The sequence below is a fragment of the Cynara cardunculus genome, unplaced genomic scaffold (assembly GCF_001531365.2).
Source record: "Cynara cardunculus var. scolymus isolate 2C unplaced genomic scaffold, CcrdV1 Un_Scaffold_2658, whole genome shotgun sequence".
In the NCBI taxonomy this organism is placed as follows: domain Eukaryota; kingdom Viridiplantae; phylum Streptophyta; class Magnoliopsida; order Asterales; family Asteraceae; genus Cynara; species Cynara cardunculus.
This window is the reverse complement of record NW_020201174.1, coordinates 3,100-20,666: the sequence shown is the minus strand read 5'-3', so window position 1 is coordinate 20,666 and position 17,567 is coordinate 3,100. Positions and strand designations below refer to the sequence as shown.

The following is a 17,567-nucleotide window of genomic DNA, read 5'->3' as shown; positions in this document are numbered from 1 at the left end:
AAAAAATTTCATAAGATTAAACAATGAAATCGACAGATGAAGGTGGTTTGCACGGTTTACACAAATGAGGGCGGTTTTCATATGATCACTCCTCTATATATATATATATATATATATATATATATATATATAAAGCGATCAAATGAAAACACCCTCATTTGTACAAACCGTACAAACCACTTTCATATGTCGATTTTATTGTTTGTACTTATGAAATTTTTTCATGAAATTGTTTAATCTTGTGAAATTGTTTCATATAATACTTTTTTTTTTGATGAATTTGTATCATATATGGTTATGAAATTGTTTCATATAATATTTAATGAAATTTTAATGAAACTGTTTCATGTATTTCTCTAAAATTAAAATAACGAAGATGATAATATACATGATTAACACCCTTCACAATAAAAATGGTTAATCAACCCCTCATAATTATAAAAAAATGAACAGAATAAAAAATTATGATTGACTGAATGTGGTTTTCACGGTTTTGTACAAATTGAGTGATTTTTATTTGAACGCTTCTCTATATATGTATATATATATGTGTGTGTGTGTGTATATATGTATATATATGTATATAGAGGGAGGTTACATTAAATATTCTAGTACTATTCATGATCAATGTTATAACAAACATTCATATAAATAATATTCATAGTGAATACTCATAAAATAAGCTGTCTCTCCGTTCATAAATGAACCTACCCCTATATGTATATATAGAGAGAGAGAGGGAGGATAAAACGAGAATGTTAACTATTTAAGAGTACAATAATGTTGAATCACATTAGATTTTACGCTAACATCACGTACAAAATCACATGTGATTCACACGACTTCGCCCTACGACCCGAAGATGCGGTCATAGAGTCACTCGCACACTTTTTTGGCTGTTAATGTAAAATCACATGTGATTTTGCACGTGATTTGACCATTCTCTTAAATAAGTATCGTTTCTTGTTTGAACGCAACTTAAAATTCAAAAGTCCTAATGGCTAAACATATTCTAGTTCATCCTACACCTAACTAAGACATTATCAAAAAACAATAACGGAAATAAACATTCCAATACTAAAGCAACATAACATGACTGAATTCAACTAAAGTCGACACATTTTATGCTCCTAATTTTGCTGCTCTTGAGATAATGAGACGATGAAACTTTGATTACTTCATGGTTTCATGCATAAAGAAAGTTCTTTTTAACGTTTTAGTTTTAAGATCTCTTTTAATCCCTGTATGGTATGGTTCTTCGGCCATTGTTTGGTTCGAGTGGGAGCTAACCAACCCTTACCGATCTGATCCTCATAAGCACACTTCCTACCTACGTAGTCAATATTCTGATTGGTGAAACCTTACACATACCAAAAATCAATTTTCATGCATATCTGCTGACGTAAATACCACATATGTCTCCTCTTCCAAAAAAATGTATAGCATGTATAGCATGTATCGAAAACATATAACAAATACTGATCCGTTACTAAAAAAGTTACTACTTTACCTTATGCCCTCTTGCTATAATGTTTAGAGAAAATCAAAGAGAAACAATAGATTTCTTCTTTTGATTTGTATAACCCAATGGGATTTAGAGCCCCACACAACTTTCGAGACGTTGAAATTTACCAGTAATCCAAATATCGCTGGATTAATGACCCACTTGAACTTTCACTGCATAGAATTTAAATTGCTCCTTAAAATCCTTATTACAACTTTCTCCTATTTCGGAGTGTTACATAGACCAAAATATAATCACTCAAAATGTAAATAATTTTTGGTGCGATTGTATCAATTTAAATTTCCTTATTTTTATTACACTTGAAAATTCTGCAGTTTTGACAAATAAACTGGAAGTATATTGTATTCTAACAATTTCGTTGTATTTTATAAGACTTAATTAACATATATTGTGTACTTTGTTGAACTGCGAATTATCATGTCAAATCTACGTACAAAGATCGAAATTCATCTCGAGAAGCATGCTACCTGCGGATATCAATGACCTTATTTTCCGAGAAGTGTGGTGCAAGGAATCTAATGAAAGTTCAAATTTGAGTCAGTCTTCTGCAAGTTACTTTATCATCAAATATCAGACGTTAAATACTAGTGATAATATCAATATTTACTTGAATAAGTTTTATAAAAAAAATGATTTTTTGAGTTGTTGAAAACATAAATTCAACAAAAGTCAAATCTACTTTAAACACCATCATTGTATTTTTCGGGCCATTCTAAATCGAAAGAGATGTTGAATGTTTGGTAAGAGGTTATATTTAATGCAAAAACATGGCCGACAATTCAAGACGTTTTGCATGATCTTCACAGATGTACGCATTGAGTACTTCTATGAAACACAATACTTCAAACAGTTAAAAAGCAGATATTTTTCAGACTTTAATTTAAGAATTAATTATTTTATGTCCATCAGATATCTTGTTTTGTTTAGTTTAGTTTAAATTAATTGCTTTGTCACGACTTTAATACAACAATTTTAAGAGTTCAAGTCAAACAACTTCATTCAGAGCTTAAAGATTCTCACCAAATAATCACTAAATATCAATCGCTTGCATCATTGATTATCGTTATTCTTGTAAGTTATTTATCAATTTTAGTGAGTTCTATATAGCTTTTTGCAAAAGCCAGAGGAATAACCGTTCAGATGCTTTGTCAATGTTTAAGTTCTACAGTAAATAATTTACTTAGTGGGTCTGTATTTATAGCCAGCTCGAGAATGGTAAACATATTCAATTTGATGAACCACCCAAGGTCATCCACGATACTGCTATGATGGATACTATAAAGTTTTGTAAAACCGCTAAATCATCTTTCTGTCATGTCACGTTAGCATTTTATAAAGTTTTTTATTTCATAAACTTTACCATACAACCGTAAAGTTCTTGCAATTTCATAAATATGCTCGTGTGTCATGCCATGTTAAGCATGTGGCATGCCATGAGCCAATGTGTGGTTTTCGTAACGCAATATCTGAGTTTTCTTATATATTTAGCGTCTTATTTTTTTTAGTTTTTAGAATAAAACCCTAATTTATATTGTTTAATACCATCGACTCATTGAGTAGTAGTAAACATACACACACACACACACACACACATATATATATATGTATATATATATATGTATGTATAATTATACACATGATATATATAATTTACTACCTCGTTATTACGTCACACTCCATACCATTTAGAACCTTGGATAAAAATCAAACTAAAACAATAGTGTTATCATAACTAACCAACTATCTACAAATAAAATAATTATGATTTTTAGCTTTTTTGGATTTAAGAGTAAATTACGATTTTGGTCCATATGGTTTGTTAGTAATTTCAGTTTTCGTCCATACGATTTAGAAAATATGATTTTCGTCTCTATAACTTACAATGTCTTGCAATATTCATCTTTGAACTAATTCATATTTTTAGGTACAAGGGATCAAAACTGTAATGGATTGTAAACTGCAGGGATCGAAACAACAATAGATTGTAAATCATAACGACAAAAATATCAATGAATTACAAATAATAGGAATGATAATCGTAGTTTCTAAATCATATGAACGAAAATCAAAAAAATTAACAAACCATAGGAACGAAAAACATAATTTACTCTAAATTTTAATTTGATGGATCACCTCCAAACCTGGACCACTTCCTTCCACATATGAAAAGGAGGGTCGCAGTAGGGACTCGTTTTGAAGTGGCCCATGACTTTTATATCCGGCATAGAACACGTTTCTATTAGCGCCTCTATAGTAGGTATAAATGGACAAAATTCAGACATTTTAAGTCAGTTTTTAGTAAAACAAACTTGTGTTTTTCAAACCTAACATGGACTTTAAATTTTAAAAATAGGTTTGATCAGATTTTTTTCAAGCAGTGCTTTCCTAAGCTTTAAGGTCTGACTTGGATTTCCTAGACGAACTTTTTCGAATCAGGTCAAAAACTTGAATTTTTCTTAGCATCATAAAAATACCTGATTGGGCCTTTTCAAGCGTGATTGTGTTGAGTTTTTTTTAATCTTTAAGTAAGATCTGGTCTGAGCTTGTTAGACATGAACTTTTTCAAGTAAAGTTACAAAAACTATGGGTGATGTTGCTTTCTCTTTTTATTTATCAAACTTTCCACATTATTATTTGTATTTGTTTATCAAAGAATACTTAGTTCCAAACTATATCGCTTTTAAACCGAAAAACTGTACCAACCGAATCAATCTGTTCGTCCCTCTGAGGTTATATAACAGTAATGAGCACATCGTTATTATGATATGTACTATTTTGTTAACATTCTTACAAAAGAACGGTATTCATGATTTTATTTCCAACGTAAATCCATGTCGGTCCAAAAAATAAGAATAGTGCAAAATTGATTAATTTTCATTATATGTTGGGTCTCAATCAAGATGCTCTGCCCTCGATTCAACCATATTATTGAATAAAGAAAATTCAGGCCTACATTACCGACATCAGAAACCAAGATCCAAAATCATTTCCGACGTGGCCCACGACCCATCAGATTTCCCCAACTTGCCCATCTCTTTTAAGTCTCTTCCAGCTCCCCCATTGTCGTCTGAACTTTTGGCGCATCAATTCACACTCACACCCCTCCTTTTTCTCTTATAACAGATCAGATCTGAGATCAAGGCTTTTATAGATCCGAAAAAGAAAAAGATGAATCTATCCCATTAACAGATTGATCAAAGGTTGGTGTTTTATACTTCTTTACTTCCCATTTCTAGTTTGTTTTTCTTTTATACCAAATTTGTTCTTGTTCGTTTTCGGTTTCAGCATTAATCTGGGATTGTGTGATTTCTTTCGACTTGTGATTGAATTCTGTTCATGGGTTTTTGAAAATCTTGAATCTTGATTTGACTTGAATCTATCTGACACATGCTCTTAAGGTGTTTGTTTAATTGCCTTCTGTTTTTTTTTTCCATTTGGGGAAAGTCCTACTTATGACTTTATTCAATCATATGAACTTCTGCCATTTCTTGTATCAGGTGAATGTAGTAATTACTTGCTTTCTAGCGAGAATGTGTTGATGTAAAATTCTTTTTATTTATCTAGCTATGGTTTCTTTATGGATTTGATCCTTGATTCATAACTCATTAGATATGTACAGTTTAGATATATGCTGGCCTACATGTTCTTTGGACAGACATGAACTTGAACAGTTGAACATGAAAATATTTAGACCTTTGATGGTCAAATGAGTTTGTATTTAACTTCAAATTGACAAGAATTAACTACTTTATGTCAACATTGGATGATATGATAACAGAAACATTTGGGGATAATAAAACCAAAAAACTGTCGAGTTTGAATCTGAAAGTTCTATGTGTGAATCTGCAAATTTAAAACTGGATTTTTGGGGCAAGATGGAGTATACAACTTAATGAAAACATGACCATAAAGCTTCTAATGGGGTTGTGTACATACATCGATCTGCTGGTTGATTGAAATTGGCATTAGAAGCTTGATTTTTACTAGCTTGGCCTTGTAGTGAAGGGGGCAAGTGCTAACAAATTTCGATTAGAAGCATGACTGTCATTTGACCTCGTGTTGAACAGCCTGCCTGCAGTGTTAAACGGTCACAAATTGCCCACGTAAAAACTTAAAAATAGACTAGAGGGTTACATTCTTAAAGTCAGTTTTATAGAAGGTTATTGAGCTAGACAACCATTTCTTACGTTTTTGCTGTCTTTTTTGGCACAATGTGGATTCTTTTTAGCTTTGATACTTCACACAAACAGCCATGTCAAGAAGGCCAGGAAATCCCGCAAGGCGCTTTGTGGGTAGCGGAAACAATCCACTAGGGGGCATTTTTCATCCAAAATCACGACCTTCTCCTCTCTTATCCATCGTGCTTGTCTTACTAGTAAGCTCCTAATCTCTATATTTTGTTTGTAGCACATACCACTACAACAAAATCGGCTTTTATATGATAATAAATATGTCTAAATGTCATAATAGACTGCTTTATAGGGCCAAACAATTGTCCGTCCTATTTAAATGTGTTTTACAATAAGTTGATATAACGATTTTGGGCATACTAACAAGTTTGTGCTCTCACATTGAAATAAAGCTGACATATAGTCTTTTTATATGTTTTATCATTTGAAAAATTCTTGTATAAACAAGCGTCTTATAAAAAGATGTGTTCAGAGTACATTTTATTCCAAAAGATGCCCAAATACGTTCTAAATCTTATTGTAACACTTTTACATAGGATGTACAATTGTTTGGCCCTATAAACTTTGTCTTATATAGTAGTCTATTAGGACATTTAGACATATTTGACATCTTATAAAGCCAATTTTGTTGTAGTCTACTGTTGTTCTTTCAACATGCTCCAACTTGCACAGAATCTGATTCAATATTTTCAATAATACAGGGAACCGTCCTTGTGATTGGCTATGTTTATAAGGGTACAGGTTCGTATTAATCTGGATAATGCTCATGAACGCTTATTCATCCGTATACATGCTCATTGAGCCATGGCTAGATTCTTGTTTCCCAAATTCTTGATCTTCTTGGAATGTATATTTCTTCTTATATTTGGCTTACCATTTGCTTTTGGAATGCAGGTGAATCTGGATCCTATAAAGCATTTAGCAAGATTCAAGGTGAACGATCCCCTGCTAACATCAATAATCACACACGATAATCGTTGCAATAAACAAAAAATCGAACAAAATTTAGTAAAATGATGTTCCCATAAGCCGATAAATAGATATGATTAAAAACCCGTCATTCTTACAAGATTTTGGCTGGGGGCTAACTCGAATTCTATGAACATCTCCAGATAACTTTGGCTGCACATTTGATGTTCATACTGCAATACCCATTTTAAAGAAAACGTATGGTGACAGCATGCATAGAGTATTGCACGTTGGGCCCGATGCTTGCTCTGTGGTCTCTCGATTGACCAAAGAAGCAAACACTGAAGCATGGGGTGTGGAACCGTATGATATTGAGGATGCTGATATCTCTTGCAGAAGTCTCGTGCACAAGGGGCTAGTACGTGTTGCGGACATCAAGTTTCCTTTGCCATATAGGGCTAAATCGTTCTCTTTGATCATAGTTTCAGATTCGGTCGATTATCTATCTCCAAAGTACCTCAACAAAACCCTTCCTGATTTGGCAAGAGTTTCTGCTCAAAATCTTGTTATATTCACAGGTAATTTACTATAAATAGCAACTGTAAATCAAGGTCGAATTCGTAATTCCGTTACCTAGTTTTCAACCTATACACAACAACAAAATTGACTTTATAGGACACCAAATATGTCTAAATGTTTTAATATGCCAAATTATAATAGGATGCCGGACGCTTTTGGGTGTTTTAACAAGTTTTTGACGATTTTGAAATAGAACGTCATATTACTATATGACATTAGTTGAAAGAGTGCTTTATGAATTGATGTGTTCGTAGGACAATTTTATTTCAATATTGTCCTAAAAACGTGTTAGGATGTCCAATTAAGTCATAATATTCTATTGCAACACCTTTATATAGGATGCATAATTGTTTGGTCCTTCGAACTTAAGTCTTGTAATATAGTCTATTAGAACAATCAGACATATTTGACGTCCTTTAAAACCGATCTTGTCATAGTGCTAACCGCATGATTGTGTCCTTTCAGGTAAACCTAGTAATTCAAAAGTGAAACTCCAACAAGCATCAAGATTTGGACGCCCCGTAAGCAACTGCGCATTTATTCTTTCTAACTATTTGCTCACAATCTTGCACATGCCAAGGGTCTTTATAGAAACAACCGCTCTACTCATTTGGGGTAGGGGTCAGGTCTGCGTACATCCCAACTCCCGGAACCCTACTTTCGAGTGGGATTTACTCGGTCAGTTTGGTTTGTTTCCTTACGAGTTAAAAATGATGATTTAAATGACACATTCGTGAAGGCTAAAATGCGGAGCGCGAGTTGGTGGGCGAGGTTTTTCGTTCAAACAAGCCTCGAGGAGAACGAAGCAGCAGCAAAGAAGTTTGAGCAGGCCGCTTCCAAGAGCTCGTTCAAGCCAAAATGCCAAATTTTCCACCTCAATTCGTACCATTGATGGCGAGATACCGACAATTCGTAATCAATTTTCACCGCCGGAGAAGAAGACTCCGGTTGGCATATAGATATAGATGTGTTGTTCTTGGCTCAATTTTGAGGAAGATGTTGATTCCATCACCACCCTTTATGTTGTTATTTTACACCAATTCATCAAAATTTGATGGCCCAATTCAATAGTTGTACACCTATTTTCATTTGAAGACAGATATCAAGCTATATTATATTATGATAGAATCATTTGGACTCTATATTCATTAAGCCACAAATGGTTGATGATAGAATATAAATATGGGACTTCATTAAGCCAAATATTCGATATATATCTTTTAGGTAGTGTTGCTATTCAGATATGATTTGACTGTATTGAATCTTTCTGGTGTTTGGTTCGATTAGGACTAAATACTGTCTTATTTAGTAGTCGAGAATTTAATGTAGTTATTAACAAATATTTGTTTCACATGTACTCGATTCACAATATGAACTTTTTTGTCGTGTTTGTGAACAAGTACATGTGAAACAAATACATTTAAAATAAATATACGTTAATCAACATATGAAATAATATACTTAGATGGAAAAAGTAATAATGTGAAACAAAACCTTAAGGTAAAAGTTTTCATAGATTTTACAAAATTTGAAGTTTTCACATGATTAAGCCTCAGAGTATGATATGTATGATAATATGTTCATGAAACTCTGCTTAAACGTATTTGGAATGTTTATATATCATCGTATTGTCTTCTTCAACAACCATCAACGAACGCCTCAAAGGACAACCCCTTGCACCTTTCAACCATCATGTACTGATCCACTAAGACCAATAAATACGCCAACGAATTATGAATTTCTATTACTCTTTTCCGTACAGTTGAGATTGATTAAAAGTGTAAAGCCAAAAAGTGTCTTAAAATATTAATTTCAACGAAACGTAAAATAAAAACGATCGATTTCAAACAGATTCACCCTAAATTTCAAACACCTAACAATCATCATTAGATTGAAATAGGCATGCATTATGCATAACAATTACTATGGGTAAAACAAGACATCAAGGGACAAACCTGTTGGCTACCCACGCTACAATGTTCATCCTCTCCTCAAACTAAAAATCAAAAATATTAACCACAAGGGTGATGCCTGATTGCTTTGAGCTTGACTCCAAAGGTTAAAAGTATCAGAAGGTTTCAGGTTTAAATCCAAGGAGGAATAAAAATCTTCTTGTGACCATGGAGGTTCAAATGCGGTGACTCCGGGTTATCTGCAAAGCAGGTGGTTGCCCTGGAATTAGTCGGTTCGTATAGCGGATTGAATAGATATCCAAGTTAATAAAAAAATCAAAAATATTTTTAGAATTTCCTAAAATATAGAATATTAAAAATTAAAAGATTATATTCCAACTCTAACATATTTTTCATTTTAAAGATTATGATATTGATTATATTATTAAAAAATTTAAAATATATAATAAAATATTAATTTTATTTTTAATTTTAAGGATTCTAATCAAAGGAAATAACAAGAAAAAATAATCAATTCTCTTTTCTAAGCAATTTTTGAATCATTGGAGTAAAAAACCCTCTAATTTTCAAGAATTTGTCATAGATGCTTAAAATCTAAAGTAGATATTCAACAAAAGGAACTTTGAGTCTTGGTGTCACTTCAACATCACTTTATCTACGAATAATTATCGATTACAAGCACAATTGATTTAAAAAGAAAATGACTGAACTAACTATTCTCATCCTCTTTATAGTCAACTTTCAACCTGATTTAGTCAAAAAAGTATTATGCAACTTGCGTAATCCACTTTTCCCATTAAAATAATAAGGAAAATAATGTTCATTACGCAAGTTGTGCAATGCCACTTACGTAATGCCCATGTGGCAAATAATAGAAAGATGGACATTACGCAAGTTGCATGAGTATTACTTATGTAATGTTCATATGAACATTATGTAAGTAATACTTATATAATGCCCAATTTTTTATTATTTTAATGGAAAGTTGAATAATGTGAATTACATAATTTTGAGTTAAATTGGTTATAAAGTATAAGGAGGAGAAGATGGAGTAAAATTGGCATTTAAAAATGAGCAAGTTCCATTAAATGTAATCAGGTAGCAAATACCAACGGCGGTTTGGGTTGATTGTTTGGTGTTGATTAATTAGCATATTATAAGTATCACTCTGCTGACGATGGTTCCTTTTTACCTACTTGCCCTTTTTGGGTACACAAACATGCTTTTTCACTTTTTGCTTTTCCAAATATGTAACCACCTTCACTTCAGTAATTTATGGAAATTATGTCTCATAAACTTGCACTTTTTTTAAATTTTGAAGGATTATATATATATATATATATATATATATATATATATATATATATATAGAGAGANNNTATATATATATATATATATATATATATATATAGAGAGAGGTACATTCAAGGGAGAACTGATTAGTTTGTGGTAACTGTGATATCCAATTTTACCACAAATCAACGGATAAATTAGAAAATTAATAATTATGGTAGTTTGAGTTAAAATTATAATTAGAGGGCTTTTTATGTATTTAAAAAAAACTCCTTTCTCCTCTCTCATCTCTCCGACTACCAATCTCCGGCCTTCGGTGAACATTAATCCGACAGGTACCAAGTAAACACAAAGATACACAATGTGATACCCATTGTGATATACTGTGATACCAACTATGATACCAACTCAAACCTTAAAAACAAAGATACACAATGTGATACCCATTGTAATTCACAATGTGATAACCATTGTGATATACTGTGATACCGATTTCACCGGAAGCCGGAGATTAGAGGTCGGAGAGATGAGAGAGGAGAGAGGATTTTTTTAAAAATACCTAATATGCCCTCTAATTATAATTTTAACTCAAACTATCATAATTATTAATTTTCTAATTTATTCGTTGATTTGTGGTTGAGATTGGACCTCATAATTACCACAAACTAATCAGTTCTCATTTGATTAGGCCCATATATATATATATATATATATATATATATATATATTAGGTTCGATTCCGTGTATTACACGGGGTAATTTGAAAAAATTAAATCATGTCAAGAACTTATCTTACAAATATGAATGATCATCGAAAGTACGATACTACTTCTGACTTGTACTCTTTAAATAACTCTGAAGTATAACTCTGAAAAATGACTATTCAGACTTGAATTTAGAAATGAAACTATATCAATAATTAGTTAAAATAAAGTTAACCCTATAATAAAATTAAATGTGTTATTTTGAACAAATATAGACATATTTTTGGCAAAAAAAAAAACCTTTTATAGCCGGCATATTAACCAACAAAACTTGTCTTACGGAACTCCTTGACAACATCAGCAAGTGATAGCTGAAAGCTGTCAACGATAAGCTGAAAGCTGCCTCCTCAGTGATAGCTGAAAGCTGTCACGATAAGCTGAAAGCAGTCACGATAAGTTGAAAACACAAGCTGAAGGCTGTCAGCAATAACCTGTCAGATTAGCTGAATGCTATCAGCAATAACTTGTCAAATTAGCTGAAGGCTGTCAGCTTATAGATTAGCTGAAGGCTGTCAGCAATAATCTGTCAGATTACCTGAAGGCTGTTAGTGATAAGCTGAAAGCTGAAGGCTGTCAGCAATAACCTGTCAAATTAGCTGAAGGCTGTCAGCAATAACCTGTCAAATTAGCTGAAGGCTATCAACAATAATTAGTCAGATTACCTGAAGGCTGTCAGTGATAAGCTGAAAGCTGAAGGCTGTCAGCAATAACCTGTCAGATTAGCTGAAGACTGTCAGCAATAACCTGTCAGATTAGCTGAAGACTGTCAGCAATAATCTGTCAGATTACCTGAAGGCTGTCAGCGATAAGCTGAAAACTGAAGGCTGTCAACAATAACATGTCAGATTAGCTTAAAGCTGTCAGTGATAAGCTGTCAACGATGAGCTGAAAGCCGTCACAATAAGCTGAAAACACAAGCTGAAGGCTGTCAGCAAAAAGCTGTCAAATTAGCTGAAGGATTCTAGTCTGAACTAAATCCCGTTTAGTAGAGAAATCAGTTAAACCACGATAAAAAAGATACATTTTTAAATGGACAGATGTCAACCAAATATGTCTCTTTGAACCACTAATGTAAATTGTGTCTAGATACATGTTTAGGCGGGAATATAAGATAACCGACTCACCAGAAGATGACACATATCACCCAAGTTACTTATTTATTAGGTCTATAGATTTGAAAACTAAAGAAGTGATCATAACCCTTCATACGGTCAAGATTGGTCTAGAATTGCAGTTTTGATTGGTCAAACGAAAAATATAGCGGTAGTTCCGTAACTTTTACACATAGGCGAACAAACAAATGCATATGTGAACAAATAGTTCATATGTGAATTACACGAGTTCACATATGCACATGCTATTTTAATAAGATCATCCACAATGAAAGAACCTTCAAAAACCTTACTTTCCATATTTTTCCCCGCCACATTATTACCAGCACAACAAAATAAAAACTTCACAAGGGTTTGTATCATACCAACCATGTACTGATTTGTAATTTTTTAGACCAGCTTGTGCCAATCTCAATCAGATAAAAATGATTTTTTTATAGAACTTGTAACAGTCGTGGAATTTTGACATCAAACTATTAATTAAAAATTATAAATATTATAAAGAATCTCATTTTGTATTTTATGACCTTTCTGTCATTTTACATATTCGTTTTTTTTAATGTTGGTATACATATTCAGTATTCTATAAATCAAGACGCAAAATGATTCCGTATTTGAACGGTGGTCAAGTTGCTATGTATCAACTTCGTATCTTTTGTAATTTATTTCAGTATTCTACTCAAAGATAAAACCACGTATGCAAATTGGATGGTTAAGCTGATTTAACGTGATTCGATTAGACTGAAATATACCGATTTGCTTCTTCTGAAAGTTCTATGATGTGAAGGTTTGTAAGGTTATTTGCTCAAAGACAAGTTTGTATAGTTACGTGATACATATTGATGACAACTGTCAAACAAAATTTAAATATTCTCGAAAAAGAAAAAGTTACGTTATATGTGTCATGGTATTATGTTGTGATATACCTTTGATCCATAAATAATCAAATTCTTATTTATTGCTAATACTTTAGAGGTTGATTTTTTCCAGATATTCAGATATTATTTTATTAGCCATAAGTTATTTTGAGAAGTAAAGAAGTGATCTCATTCTTTCATACAATATAGAATTACGGCTTTAAGTGGTCAATAATTTTCGGCTATACAAATAATAAAGGAGGTAGTTTCATAACTTCTATAAATATGTGAGAAACGAGTTCATATGTGAGCCCGTTTAATCCACACATAAACTATTTTAACCGATTCACATATAAACTTGTGTGATTTACAATTTTACATATGAACTAATTAACCGATTCATATATGAACATATGGTTCATATGTGAATCACACGGGTTCACATATGAACCTGTTTGCCGTCTACTTGTAAAACTTACGAAACTATCCCTCTATTTTCTGCATACCTATACGAGAAATTATCTGGTGTTTCATAGTCAAAACCGCAAATACTGATCAATTAAAGGGGTAAGATCATTTTTTACTTATCAATACTTACCACTTGTCGAATGAATCTTTTTCTATTTGATTATAATATATAGTAATTTTAGTTTTATTTTAGATAGATATGATAACAACTGAACATCTGAATAATAGAATTTGATGATAGGTTTTAAAGCATTTTTAACAGGTATGTTATAATTCTTTTTTAAATAAAATATCAAAAGTAGAGATAGAAATTCTACCCATTAAACAATTAAATAATATACAGAAAATAGATTCTCATATTAATATTTTACATCTATTTACATTATTTAGTTTGTATTTAAAATAAGTTTTAAACAAATATTTAACCAATCCTTTGAACTTTGAAGCAGAGTAAAATAAAATTTTAATGCCTCTATCTAAAATTTAAGGAGTTGTTTGTTAATAGTTCTATTAAAATGCATCATCTGAATCTTTAAGAGGTGAATCATATTTGACAAAAAAACTCTGTCTCTTAAGTCTTAATGATTCTAAAACCTTTTGAATGCCTTTGGATTTTAGGTCTCCTAAATTATTAAGCGTCCTAATTTCATTATAGACAATCAATAAATAACCATATTTTATTTTAAACTATATTATAAAAGTCTCTTAATCATTCTGACCATTTAATGATCCTCCACCAAACAAGTGAAATGGAATTCACGTAAAACTCATTTCTATTATACATTTAATTATGAGACAGAGAAAGTTTCTCTCTATTATTATCAAAAATAAAAATATTACTTAATTATTTCAAAAATATAATAATTACGTATTTTCTAAACTTACGTATCATTTTCTGAATTTTTTTTAAAATATTATTTATTTTGAGATAGGAGAATATTTAACGACAACACAAGTGTGAAAGTGGAAGTACAATAATTAAACTAAGAAGTAAAAGATACAATATTAAAGTGGAAGTACAATATAAAATACTAATAAGTAAAAGATGAAACCACATCACGTGCAATACACGTACGATTGAGGAGGGTGCACAGGAAAGAGCGTAGAGTGACGGTACAAGATCAGAATCTCAAGTCAAACAAGTGAAGTGGAATTCAAGTAAAACTCATTTGTCAACTTGGCCTTTATAAATCTATATATACCTTCCAACCCACACCCACCACCATTGTCTTCCTCCTCACTTCCTTCCATTAACACCTTTAAACCCAAATCTCCTACTTGTTTTCATATTTTTCTGCAGTTTTCCATAGCAGATTTTGAAGGTTTATACAACTCAAACACGTTCATCTTTCGATCGATGTTGTCTGCAAAGCTTACCAGCAATGCTCATGGTCAGGATTCTTCCTACTTTCTTGGATGGGAAGAATACGAGAAGAATCCCTACCATCAAATCGACAATCCCAATGGTATCATCCAGATGGGTCTTGCTGAAAACCAATTATCGTTTGATCTTCTTGAATCTTGGATAAAAAACAACCCAGATGCAACTGGGTTCAAGAAAGATGATCAATCCATCTTTAAAGAACTTGCTCTCTTCCAAGATTATCATGGCCTTCCTGCTTTCAAGAATGTAAGCATAACTACTTCATTCATTCATTCATCCCCTTTTTGATTCAGAAAACTTAATCATGTATTTAATCAGTAACTAATTTGAAAATTTACAGGCATTAGTCCGATTCATGTCAGAAACAAGAGGCAACACTGTTACCTTTGATCCAAAAAACCTTGTCCTCACCGCCGGCGCCACCTCCGCCAACGAAACGTTAATGTTTTGCGTCGCGAACCCCGGCGACGCTTTCCTCATTCCCACGCCATATTATCCAGGGTACCTTCACATTAATTACTTTTTTCGTTATTTAATTGAATCTCAAGTAACGTGGCAGTAAAATTATTACTGTATGCTATATATCTGTGATCCTGATCTGGTTTCTTACGTTATCTAGATTCGATAGAGACCTCAAGTGGAGAACTGGAGCTGAAATAGTTCCGATCCAGTGTTCAAGTTCGAATGGTTTCCGGATTACCAGATCGGCACTTGAAGATGCTTACCAACAAGCACAAAAACAAGACCTCAAAGTGAAGGGTGTTTTGATCACAAATCCTTCGAATCCGTTGGGCACGTCGTTGAGTTTGCATGAGCTCGATCTTCTCGTCAACTTCATCTCCACCAAGAACATCCACCTCATCAGCGATGAAGTTTACTCCGGCACCGTTTTCGGTTCACCAAACTTCGTTAGTATCATGGAGGTTTTAAAGAACAGAAACCTCGTCAACAACGAAGTTTCGAAGCGAGTTCACATTGTTTACAGCCTCTCAAAAGATCTCGGCCTCCCGGGTTTCCGAATCGGAGCGATTTACTCCGGCAACGAGGATATCGTCGCCGCCGCAACAAAAATGTCGAGCTTTGGGTTGATTTCGTCGCAAACTCAGTATCTACTGTCGGAAATGCTGTCTGATCGGAAATTTACAAAATCCTATTTGTCGGAGAATCGCCGGAGGTTAAAGAAACGGCAGGAAACGCTCGTGAAAGGGCTTCAGAAGTCGGGAATCCGGTGCCTGAAAAGCAACGCCGGTTTATTTTGTTGGGTGGATATGAGAGATCTCATGAAGTCAAAGAGTTTTGAAGGGGAAATGGAACTGTGGGAGAAGATGGTGTATGAGGTCCGGTTGAACATCTCACCCGGTTCATCTTGCCATTGTAGTGAACCGGGTTGGTTTAGGGTTTGCTTTGCAAATATGTCCGATGAAACCCTAGCCCAAGCCATGCAACGGGTCAAATCATTTGTCGACTCGAAGAAAAATAACCATAACCGTCGTCATCAGATCCTCAACAACGCTAGAAGAACAAGATCGCTACCCAAATGGGTTTTTTCGCTAACGTCTACCCAATTAGAAGCTGTGGGGCAACGTTAGCCGATCGATCAAATTATTACGTTTTTTTTTCTTGATGCATATTATATATTTTGAGTTAATATTTTTTTTTTTTGGAATTTACGAAACAATTACTCTACTTTTTAAATAGAGTAAAGTTTAATCCTATATATCCCTAGAACTTAATGTGTATGGGGTCTTTTGGTTTATTTTAGGGGATCATGGATTGATGTACAGAAATTTGCACTCAATCCATATGGATTTGGAGTGGCGTATGCTTCTTTAATTACTTTGTAAACCCATTTGAGTAATTTTGATGTAACTTCATTAAATTGTTTAAGGAATAAATTACATTTCTCGTCCTTATGTTTTGTCAGCTTTTGTTCTTAGTTTTATGATTTAGGGGTTGTTTGTTTACCTCTTAATAGTTTCATTAAGAGACAGTATCTGAATCGTTAAGAGGTGAATCTTGTTTGACAAAAAAAAAGTCTGTCTCTTAATGGTTCCAAAACCCTCTGAATGATTTTGTATCATGGATCTCCCTTAACCATTAAGAGCCCTAATTTCATCGTACACAATTACCAAATAATTATATTTCATTTTGCACTATATCATGAGAGCCTCTTAACCATTCTGATCACTTAATCATTCTGCACCAAACCATTCAGCAATTGTCAAACAACCCCTTACTGTATATGGGACTGTATATGGATCTCATATATAATCACAACTGTCGTAAAATGCCCATCACCATCGAAGAACTTACAATGTACTACATTAAAGAATTACGATGACCATCAAGGCTCAATGTACTTCTCTTATGTAAGAGCTTGCTTGCTTTATATAACAAAGGGTTTTCATATTTCGGCTGATGCATCTCCTTCAACCAATTGAACCACCGAGTTCTATTATGAACATAAATCACATGAGTCTTCCACTATTCTACTAGGGTTTGAGATTTTGTTGATCCTCTCTCTCAGTGATTTGATGATAATCCCTTTTATCTTTCACATTGTATTTGTGTTT

General features: G+C 33.0%; 2 protein-coding genes across 2 annotated transcripts; both read left to right on the top strand.

The window, feature by feature from the left end:
• Nucleotides 1-4,579: 4,579 nt before the first annotated feature.
• On the top strand, nucleotides 4,580-8,331 carry LOC112503174 (uncharacterized protein At3g49720-like). The gene is made up of 7 exons (XM_025107240.1): nucleotides 4,580-4,725; nucleotides 5,754-5,900; nucleotides 6,417-6,456; nucleotides 6,610-6,648; nucleotides 6,828-7,202; nucleotides 7,669-7,724; nucleotides 7,943-8,331. The coding sequence occupies exons 2-7, from the start codon at nucleotides 5,778-5,780 to the stop codon at nucleotides 8,093-8,095; spliced, it is 786 nt and encodes a 261-aa protein (XP_024963008.1). The 5' UTR covers nucleotides 4,580-4,725; nucleotides 5,754-5,777; the 3' UTR covers nucleotides 8,096-8,331.
• A 6,630-nt stretch (nucleotides 8,332-14,961) lies between these two features.
• Nucleotides 14,962-16,591, top strand: LOC112503173 (1-aminocyclopropane-1-carboxylate synthase 9-like). The gene is made up of 3 exons (XM_025107239.1): nucleotides 14,962-15,240; nucleotides 15,335-15,495; nucleotides 15,614-16,591. Exons 1-3 carry the CDS (start codon nucleotides 14,968-14,970, stop codon nucleotides 16,581-16,583), a joined length of 1,404 nt encoding a protein of 467 aa, XP_024963007.1. The 5' UTR covers nucleotides 14,962-14,967; the 3' UTR covers nucleotides 16,584-16,591.
• The last annotated feature ends 976 nt before the right edge of the window (nucleotides 16,592-17,567 follow it).

Excerpts from the sequence above, each read along its gene's own strand:
- LOC112503174 (XM_025107240.1), top strand. The coding sequence starts at position 5,778 with ATGTCAAGAAGGCCAGGAAATCCCGCAAGGCGCTTTGTGGGTAGCGGA. Across the intron at positions 5,901-6,416 it reads CCATCGTGCTTGTCTTACTA|GGAACCGTCCTTGTGATTGG; the intron begins GTAAGCTCCTAA and ends TCAATAATACAG. Across the intron at positions 7,203-7,668 it reads AAATCTTGTTATATTCACAG|GTAAACCTAGTAATTCAAAA; the intron begins GTAATTTACTAT and ends GTGTCCTTTCAG.
- LOC112503173 (XM_025107239.1), top strand. The coding sequence starts at position 14,968 with ATGTTGTCTGCAAAGCTTACCAGCAATGCTCATGGTCAGGATTCTTCC. Across the intron at positions 15,241-15,334 it reads GCCTTCCTGCTTTCAAGAAT|GCATTAGTCCGATTCATGTC; the intron begins GTAAGCATAACT and ends GAAAATTTACAG. Across the intron at positions 15,496-15,613 it reads CCCACGCCATATTATCCAGG|ATTCGATAGAGACCTCAAGT; the intron begins GTACCTTCACAT and ends TACGTTATCTAG.